This window comes from Dreissena polymorpha, chromosome 10 (genome assembly GCF_020536995.1).
Source record: "Dreissena polymorpha isolate Duluth1 chromosome 10, UMN_Dpol_1.0, whole genome shotgun sequence".
NCBI classification, from domain to species: Eukaryota; Metazoa; Mollusca; class Bivalvia; order Myida; family Dreissenidae; genus Dreissena; species Dreissena polymorpha.
In genome coordinates, this window is record NC_068364.1 from 3,666,013 (window position 1) to 3,677,020 (window position 11,008).

General features: G+C 34.2%; 1 protein-coding gene across 9 annotated transcripts; it reads right to left on the minus strand.

The window, feature by feature from the left end:
* Positions 1-1,754: 1,754 nt before the first annotated feature.
* Positions 1,755-8,871, minus strand: LOC127848844 (dynein light chain Tctex-type 5-like). 9 transcript variants are annotated; one of them, XM_052381503.1, is made up of 4 exons: positions 8,631-8,871; positions 6,345-6,504; positions 2,701-2,814; positions 1,755-2,298 (listed from the first exon to the last, which is right to left on the minus strand). In XM_052381503.1, the coding sequence occupies exons 2-4, from the start codon at positions 6,352-6,354 to the stop codon at positions 1,787-1,789; spliced, it is 636 nt and encodes a 211-aa protein (XP_052237463.1). In that variant the 5' UTR covers positions 6,355-6,504; positions 8,631-8,871; the 3' UTR covers positions 1,755-1,786. The 9 variants fall into 9 exon arrangements, with proteins under 9 accessions (XP_052237463.1, XP_052237464.1, XP_052237462.1 ...); XM_052381504.1 differs by lacking the exon at positions 8,631-8,871 and adding an exon at positions 8,009-8,152; XM_052381502.1 differs by lacking the exons at positions 6,345-6,504; positions 8,631-8,871 and adding exons at positions 3,995-4,199; positions 8,009-8,112.
* Between the last annotated feature and the right edge of the window lie 2,137 nt (positions 8,872-11,008).

Consider the following 11,008-nt stretch of genomic DNA (forward strand, 5'->3'; position numbering starts at 1 on the left):
CAAGTGTACTAATTTAATCTAAAAACCGGTACAAGGAGTCGACTTATGAGTTGGCCTTATTAACATAAATCCTGAATCAAATAATCCTCTTAGTAAGGATGAATGTGAAAGTATTATTAACTTTATGATTTATGTGTGTTTATCAGATACTAAAGTTTCTTATGAAATCAGCCATATGTTTAATATTTTAATTTAATTTTAGAGATCAAGGACTGGATTAGGTAAAATATAATCTTTTTGAGAGCGTCAATTAATTTATTAAACAACGAAACTTAACTATAATATTTCTTATAGACTGACATTGCACTTTAGCAAGAAAAAAAATCGCCTTCATCGGGATTTGAACCCATGAACTTTAGGAGCAAAATCGAACAAGTTACTTCTTCACAACGCAGGCTTTAAATCTTATCACGGTAATTTAAGCGCTATATGCTTAATAACTACACGCATTTTTCCAAATATCGATTACAAACATTACAAGCGCTCACTTATCCCTGTTGATGTTACTACATAAGCCAGTCAATGTTTTAAATATTTTCTGTTAAGAATCCTTGACAATGTTTTTTTTTGTAATTGTCAGTTGACCAAACTGTGGACAAGTCCCTTTAAAAATATGGTTTTAAGAAAATAGAATACAGTAATATATGATAAACCGATCAAATGAAGATGAAACTAGTAAATTTGTGACACATTTTCAAACGCATACTTCTACATAACGGTCAATTTAAATGAGTGTAAACGCCAATACTGAAATCAATGATTGAGAACATAAAAACAAAAAATATTCCATGTTTCGTATGACCAGGCTTTATACATCAGCACATACGTAAGCTAAACAGAAAACACATTACTGCGAATCATTTTGTTCATGCAGGTGATTTCGACTGCAAAGTAACGGTTGACAAAAATATTTATAGATCTCATTTCCGAGAGTTCAGATTATAGGTTCGTCTGAACTAAAATTCAACTGATTTTCGCTCTAACGTTTGATCGGTTTTAGTTTAAGTTTATAATATTGTCTGAACCTTTGTGTTGTGCAACGATCATTGTCAAAATGTTTCAAAACACACAATGAAAAAAACATGGTTGTCGGTGCTGCACCGATGACTTCTGACATAACGCATGTACTTCTAGCAAAACTATGCATGGAGAATAAAGACGCGAATGAAATTGTGTTAAACTTGTTTATGACCGTTTTGAATCTTAAAAACAACGTCTGACCCCAGCGTGATTGGTTTGTTACTTTTGTTTGGTAATTTGGAACTCACAATTAAGAAACCACATCGTTTATTATACATGTATTAAGATGAATCATTTACTCGTCCAACTGGAATTTCAGTTTGTAAGGATAACGCAAACGTTGTTCATTTTTAGCTTCTATAAATTGTGAAAAGCAACGGCTATTTAATTCATGAGTGTCTTCACCCGGTAACAATTGCCAATGCCATATATTGACCTTTGCAATAATTCATCATATGAGGCCCTATGCAGAACGACAGTGAGAATCGGGACAATCCGTATACAAAAGCTACCACGAATAATGATCTGCTAATGCATGCAGCGACTGTATTCAAAGCACAAGCCAATTACCACGGCGACATCGAAAAATAAATGCTACTGCATTTAAAGCTACAGCACAGCGATTGCCTGTTGTATTCATCGTTCAATGGCGAATCATACAATGGCGAATATCTATTTGTTTCTATATTTAGCGCTTCTTTCTTGCTACAAGCAAGCATGATGGAAACAGCAAATTCTAAAGTGTTACTTTATTATGAAATTCAATTCATTCATAGTACAAACCGTACACCATAGCTACAGCGAATAAGGATCTGTTACTATATTTAGCACTAACAAAATTGTCAGTGTCCTTATTCCAAAGACATCTTGACCCCAGTTGAACTCCAGGGCGTTCCTTGACACTCCCTATGGAAACGATTGACACAATTTTGAATCTGGAGTATCCCATTCTTTTAAGCTCCTCCACAATCCTCGAGCTCAGCAACTGACTGAGGGTTTTACATTGAGCAGCCTCGTAGTACTTATCATGTAAATTGTCCGCTAGAATTCGTTCAACGACTCTCTGGACGTCCTTCGCGATGAACGGTTGGTCAGGGTCGAGTTTATAGGTGTTTTCGTACTTGACGTGTCTTCGTGGGTCGGCGCTCGGTTGTGCCGTGGTGATTGGTGTAACCTCCAAGAACGATGCGGTTTCGGTTCTTAAATTCGCACGTTGGTTCTCGGCTGCTCGTGCGCTGCTTATAGGTAGAACCTTGGAGCGCCCGATGCGTGGGGAACCTGTAAGACCGAAAGCAAAAAATAAATGTTACGCCGATAACATGTCGAAAAAAACAAACTAAGTTCTTAAAAAAATACATTTTTGGATAATACAAAAGTTTTAATACACACATAACAAAATTATAAAGTTAAGATGTTCTTTATAACGCAATTTTATGAGTTAAAAGTACATTTCGGAGAATAATTTCAAAAAACATACAATTTGTAACACATGTAGTACACACAATATAAATTTCAGATGTACAGAACAACCAAGTTTAAGATATCAGTCAAAAATATCTATATTTCATTTTAGTTAGTAACTAGGTTATTGTACAAAAGATCAGTAATTTCAAAAATGTACATTGAGAAAATTAACTTAAAAGTTTGTTTCGTTTACAAGTTCAAAACTAGTTCTCTGACCTGTCACCAAACCCCTATTCCTCTTCATCTTGGTCGTGTGATTGTCTAGAAGAGTGAAGTCATCAGTGAGAGAAATGTTGACTGGCTTACAGCAGACGACTTGCAACGACGAATCTGTTAAGAGAAACATGTGTAACAGTGTAATCTTAAAAGTTTGGTTTTAAGAGTGCGGGCGCATGACAACAGTGTTTTCTGGTGCGGGCTACCAGTCACTAACAATTGAATTCCCCAATGCTTTTTATTGTTACCCTTACATCATCAACTTATGCATATTAGATGTGACTATAATGTTCGGATAACAACAAAATATATTATTAAAATGTTTTAAATTTTCCATTTCTGGCTCAATCTTTTCTCTGAAAGCCTTTAATATTTGTTACTTCCATTTCGTTGAACGTCTTTCTACGCTATTAACGCTATCTACGCTATATACGAGTGTCATTCAGTCATTTACGGTTGGTCCGTGGACAAAAAGTGGATGCAGTGTAATGGGCATACAGATTGTAAATGCTTCTAACTTCTTAAAACAGGGGACACGGTGGAGTTTCAAATATGCGATTCTAAATCATGAAATATTGAAGGTATTTGTTGAACATTTATAGTACTGACCATTTATTTTAGATCGAAAAATTAATATTTTGTTTCTATATACATGCACATTCTTGTCCATTTCCTTCAAATACATAGTTGGTGACATACGTAAAAAAGGATTAGTGGGTGGCCAGAAGAACTCCAATTAGAAGAAAGGTAGCAGAATACCATCGTGGACACCCACGGTATATATATATATGCGATTGTCACAAGATTATCTTGTGAGAACTGGCTACTTGTCGAAAGAAACGCAGTAAATTATTATTTTGATAAATAGTTTGAATCATCTTAAAACTTAATAGTGTTGTATTGCCAATTTATATATGGCCCGTCGAAACGTCTGTTGATTGCATTTCGATAGTTATCCGATTGCTGTCGATGATTGCCTGAGTTTTCGGAACTTCCAGTGTCTACACGTCGGTCAACGTTTACGGACATATTTCTAACATATTGATGAACATACGGACATTATGATGGTAACTTTGATTGATTGATAATGATGACGATGACGACTACGATGACGATGATGATGATGATGATGATGATGATGATGATGATGATGATGATGATGATGATGATGATGATGATGATGATGATGATGATGATGATGATGATGATGATGATGATGATCATGATCATGATGATGATGATGATGATGATCATGATGATGATGATCATGATGATGATGATGATGATGATATACCTTTAAATGAGCTGCATTCCATTTTGCTTTCAAAAGTGGATCCACAATGTACACTGCCGATAATATTTATATAAATTGTTTCACTTCTGATTTACGAGTCTACAAGAAGCTTGATGTATGTTCTATTTACACTATTTATGAACATATCATAACAAATGCTACATTGATGTTAAATGTTTATCAATTATCGTAGCATCGTAAAAATCTGATAAAAAGATCACGCTTAAACATTTAAAGTAAACGGAAATCCATGAATTCAAATCATTAAATATTACAAAACGAAGTGAAAGTTAAACACTTATTTACTTGATATAAACACATAACCACACTGAAGATGAAATTTTGATATACTGCTGATATCATAAAGCGCGGCGATCAATATTTTAGATAAAGCTAACTTCACCGTTTTGTTTGTTTGTATACATAACCATTGTGCTTTCGTGTAGAATTCAACAAAGCATTTGATGTTAATGCAGTTCATATCTATTAATTAATCCCGATCGATATCTTTTGATCAGTCAGTTAAGACATTGGAGTTTTTTTTATGATTTTAGTATCTGGTATTGATTTCGAATTTAGTAATTAATGAAGTAGATATTCTTCTCAAATGGTGGATATTTAAAGGTACCGTGCGATTTTGGTGCAAATATAGAAATATATTCATGTAAATGTATCCATTTAATCTTATGGTGCCATTGTATTTAAAAACAAAGAGTAGTGCAATACAAGTTATGAGCGGCGTTGAATCCAAAATGCATATTAAGAGGGACACTTAGATGTACAATCTGTCCCTTAGTCACTTCTGTTTTTGTATAAATACAGAAATGTAAATATATATTTGTAAATAGCGGCGCAGTAAGAATATAATGGGACCATGTTATTTTTCGGACGGCATACAAGTTTCATATTGTTTTCAGGCATCTCATTCTATTCATTAAATGATAAAGTGATTGGTTAAGGATACTAGATTAGTATAATAAATGTAAGTTTCGAATAAAAAATACATTTTTCCCGGCACGAAATTATATACCACTCGACAAGCGTCATAGACCACTCGACAAGCGTTATTGACCACTCGACAAGCACCCTAGACCACGCGACAAGCGCCATAGACCACTCGACAAGCGTCATAGTCTAGTCGACAAGCGTCAAAGACCACTCGACAAGCGTCATAGACCACTCGACAAGCGTCATAGATCACTCGACAAGCGTCATAGACCACTCGACAAGCGTCATAGACCACTCGACAAACGTCATATATCACTCGATAAGCGTCACAGATCACTCGACAAACGGCATAGATCACTTGACAAGCGTCAATGATCAATCGGCAGGCATCATATATCACTCGACAAGCGTCATAGATCACTCAACAAGCGTCATAGATCACTCGACAAGCGTCATAGACCACTCGACAAGCGTCATAAATCACTCGACAAGCGTCATAGATCACTCGACAAGCGCCATAGATCACTCGACAAGCGTCATAGACCACTCGACAAGTGTCGCAGTAATTTTCTAAACGTTGAACAATACAATTATATATATTCCAAACAAAGCTAGTAATCTCTGTTAACAATAAGCATCATAGCTCACTGGCATATTATTTAATAAAGAATCACTGAATAGGACGCACTTAAGCTAAGTTTCAACAGGGGTTCCACAAGGCTCTATACTTGGGCCCCTCATCTATAACATTTTCATGAACGATATATTCTATTTTGTACACAAAACAACACTCTACAACTATGCAGATGATAATACCCTCTCATTTAATCACAAACACATTGAAACACTCAAATCAGTCCTTGAATCAGAAAGCACTTAACTTATACAATGGTTTAATTTCAACCAAATGCAGGCTAATCCAGATAAATTTCAAGCCATCTCTATTGGTAAAAATCTCATGAACATTTAAAAGAATTCAGTATTGGGGATTACACTATAAAATGTGAAGATGTAGTTAAATTATTAGGCATTGACATAGATTTCCTATTAAACTTTGACCAACAAATAAGCAACATGTGTAAAAAGGCAGCGAAACCACTAAACGTTTTATTTAGACTCAGCAAATGTCTTACATCTGATAATAAAATCTTAATATACAAGTCATTTATAAGATGTAACTTTAGTTTTTGCCCGCTAGTCTGGCACTTCTGCTCCAAAACAAACTCGGATAAGCTAGATAAACTTCAGCACAGGGATTTAAGAATCACTTTTAATGATTTCTCCTCTAGCTATGAAACCTTGCTTGATAGGGCAAACATGCCCACTTTACACCTAAGCAGATTAAGAACTATGGCAATAGAAGCATATAAAATCATATTCAAATTATCTCCACCATACTTACACAACCTCATGAAAATTAAACACTCATCATATTCTTTCCGATACAGTAACACAGCTGAAGTGCCCCATAATCGAACAGAATCATACGGCAGGAAAAGCTTCCGTTTCGAGGCCGCCCAGGTTTGGAACAGCCTCCCAAACACTGTCCGCTGCGCGGAAAACTACAAAGAGTTTGTGAGACTGATCAGGACTTGGTGTGGTCCCAGTTGTAAATGCTCCCTCTGTTCTTAATGCTTTGTAAATGCTAACTTTGCTTCTTTATGTTGCAGCCCATGCATGCTATTATCATATGCTTTGATTTCATTTTCCATTGTAAACATTGCTTGTCCGCATGAATGCATTGTCATTCAGTTACCACAGACCTGGTATAAAGTGATAAGCGTTTTGTATAAATAGTTTAACCGTAGGTTTTTGCGCCTTTTTTCCCGGTTCAGTTTCTTAAAATAGTTTCTCTCTTATTGAAGTTTTTAACAGATCAACTCTGGTGTATATCACTATACATCCAGTATTGCCCTGCAAAACTGACAGTGAATTTCCATGTGTTTTTTATTCTGCATGTCTGTGTATATATATTAGTATGCTTAAGTATATATTTTAAAAAGTCTTATGTATCTATTTAAATACTCTGGTCAATTACTTTTTATAAGGATTTTGTTTTTTATATGTCTTTAAATTATATGTGATAATCTGCATTTCTTTTTATCTAGGTGTTTGTTTTATGTTGTTGTTAAGACTTTGTTTTTGTCGGAAAATAGCTTTGATAGCTAATGTTAACTGTTTATAAAACCGACTTTAAATTTAGTTTCTTGTATCTTGTATCTTGTATCTTGTAACATTTCATTTATACGACAATATTTTCACCGGATGTACAAAATTGACGCTTTTTAGTTAATATTTACCAGTTTGGGTTGAAGTCGAACTAACACTACGTTTCAAGAATTGTAGAAACCATCAAGACTATTTTCGACTAACTAAATTAAAAACATAATCCAAAAACAAGCGTGATAACCGAGGTTCATGAAACATACATTTCTAAAACTCGCACGTTCTGATTTTTTCCCACTGGACTGAAATGTAATTTGAATCGCATTTCACTTACTAAAGTAAATTAACAAAAACTTGTTCTATTTGTCAACAAATAATGATATCCAAACATATACTGGTATTCGCACTATTGGTCATGTATGTAATGAAGAACACGCTTCTAAAAATGAGTTTTTTACTGTTCTTTAAGTTATGTAAAAAAACTCTACTCATTTGCATACTATTATCCACTCACTTTATAACTCACAAGTCGAAGTCGAACTAACACTACGTTTCAAGAATTGTTGAAACCATCAAGACTATTTTCGACTAACTAAGTTAAAAACATAATCCAAAAACAAGCGTGATAACCGAGGCTCATGAAACATACATTTCTAAAACTCGCACGTTCTGATTTTTTCCCACTGGACTGAAATGTAATTTGAATCGCATTTCACTTACTAAAGTAAATTAACAAAAACTTGTTCTATTTGTCAACAAATAATGATATCCAAACATATACTGGTATTCGCACTATTGGTCATGTATGTAATAAGGAACACGCTTCTAAAAATGAGTTTTTTACTGTTCTTTAAGTTATGTAAAAAAACTCTACTCATTTGCATACTATTATCCACTCACTTTATAACTCACACGAATCCAAAACGTGCTTAACAGTGATAAAATGATTACGCTCGCTAATTTTAAGTTACAAAAGAATGCATCTAAAAAGTGCTTCGCATTTACTTATACGTAAACCAAACTAATCACGACACTCACTGATCCTACAATAGTTTCCACTTTCAGATATGTTATCCAAAACCGCACTTCAATCTCTAAGGCTATCTTTAAAATATCTTCCCAAACTGTAGGCACTCGGAAACCAATTTTCATCTTACTATAAAACATTAAATTACATTTAAATTAAAAAAATACATCCTTAAAGCAAACGAGCTTACATATCTTTGTTAACCTCAAAGCTGTCCCGAAATCTAGGCATTTGGGGACACCTAATGTTCGAACTTGTGACCAAACGCTGTTGCTATAAATTAATAAATAAATAAACAAAACTTGTACAAGTACTACAAGATATGAATATGTATGAAAAATCAAGTAAATGAGAATAAATAGCAATAGAGTATGCAATAATTCTGTATAAAATAAACCCTAGAACTAAGTTTTATAAAATACTGTACACGTATTGATATGTTATCTTAAAACACACTTTAATCACTAAGGTTATCTATAAGTTGCAAAAACTTACCCCAAAACTATTGTTTCGTTATATATTATCCAAAATCGAATGTCAATCGCTAAGTATGTCTTAAAAAAGAAATCATGCCCTAATTGGTTAAAACCTTAATTTGGTCAAGACATTCTAACTTTATTCAACACCAGACTACGCACGTATATGTAATTGTCCAGAGGGGTTCGACTTAATAGCTTGCCTTATAAGTTAATATTAATCCTAAATAGGATAATCCGGTCAGATGACTGTGATACTGCTGTATGCGCTAAATGTACACTTATCGGCTACAATAGTTTCGCACGCACTTAGCCTAATACCTTAATCTAAGTTTAGAGATATTTAAATAGACTTTACATGTACGATTCCGTGAAATTTAGTGACATTAACAAAAAAAAGCAGCACACATTTTGAACGTACCATCTGAAGTACACATAATGCTGAATAATTAAATAAGTACCTAATTGATGCCTGATTTATGGGATGTTGTCAGTGATATCACAAGATGAATACATGAAGAGGCAGAACATCTCAATCTACGCAGATAGCGTTACTGATATTTCTTTGAGTTTTCTTTGTTTCGATTTTGGAAAAAAATATAGAAAGGTGACAAAAGAACGAGACAGCACAAAATTCACAAAGCCAACTCACAATAAATAAAACTCGAATCATCTACTCGGAAACTGCAAGCAGACATAATGTACACTTCTACTGGCAGTATCGGGGACGTTGCTTTCAACTTCATCTTCTTTAGAAACAAAGATGTCTATTAATAATTCTTTGAGAAAAATGTTCTCTTAAGGCAATATTCTAGAGAACTGCTTAATACGTTGAGCTGATGTTGGTAAGTGTGTTTTATTCACCGAGGATGATAAAATCAACGTGCATTCGAATATTAACCATGCTAATCATTTAAGAATTAAGTTTCTCTCTTGCTAGTTCAGCTGATCATTTTATATATATGTTTATTTCTACACAAACAATATATTTTTTTAATTAAATACTCATTTATAATTATATCAGCACATCTTTTTATAACATTATATAGTTTTGCAAGCGTTTTAATGCTAATAGTGTCTTGTTAATTGATAAATGTCGGGAAAACTAAGGTATGTATATTTAAAAGGAAAAATGAATGAACAGGATTATCACCTTATATCATTATTTGGCAGAATCAAATAAGATAAAAACAGTAAATTGTTGTTGTTTTTACTTCATGGTAGCACCAATTATTACGTATGGCTGCGAAGTCTTGGGGACTAACGATATGTCCGAGGTTGGTTACGGTTATAAGGAAATTGAGGCAATATGCAGAAGGCGTAAGTCAGTCAAACTTGCTCAAGGATAAGGTCATACTTGAAGGTTAATAGTTCAGCCTTCATTGTATGAGTATCAGCTTATGAATACGGTGGTAAACAATGTCGTTTATCATAAATTTGATATGCAAATTCGCTTGATCTTTCTTCCGCTTTAATAGGGCAATGTACATTTTTTTCAGTCAACTTTTATAATAACTTTGAAACAATGTCAGCACAATACTCCAAAACCAAGTCAAGTTATTAAGTGAAAACAGGGTTTTTTCTGAGTGCTTTCTTACTGTTATAGCGACCTAGATTTTACTTGCCCCAAATGCAATCTCCTAAAGTCTTTGACATGTATTTATTTACTTTTAGCAACCGTTTTCTTGACCCGACTGGCCCAAAATACAATCCAACACCAGAACCGCATTCAAGATGCACACAAGCTACTTACAAAAGTTCTTAAAAAACTTCTTAATCCATTTTAGCAAAACGACTTTGACCAAACTGACCCCAAACAAAAGTATTTAGATTTAATTGAATACCTGCAGTTAGAGACAGTTATATGGATATATTATTCGTTTACTCTCACAAATGTTCTTCTTACAAAAGAGCGTATTTCTGCTACATTCAGGCTACAGTTATCGAACTTGGTCAGTGATCAGAAACACTGATATGGAAATGCTGCACGTTTACCTTTACCTCTTTTCCAAGTAAAAAACCGGGCATTATTCTACTACATTGCATACCATAGTTATGGCTATCGGTCAGTTACCACACACGCTGACCCCGAACTTATGTATACACTTAAGTTATAAGTTAAAACCTGTAGTAGGAACATTGAGATGCAGATGATGTACGTTAACCTTAACCAATTTATAAGCACAAAAGGGCGTACGTTTGCTAAATTGCTTGTCAGAGTTATGGTGCTTCTTCACTGATCGCACGCAACTACCCCGAACACATATGTACAGTTTCAATTGAATACCTGTTGTACGTTTACCTTATCCTGTATTCTAAGTGCAAAAAGGGTATAATACTGCTAAATTGCTTGTCAGAAATATAGAACATGGACAGTGACCCCACACAATGAACCCT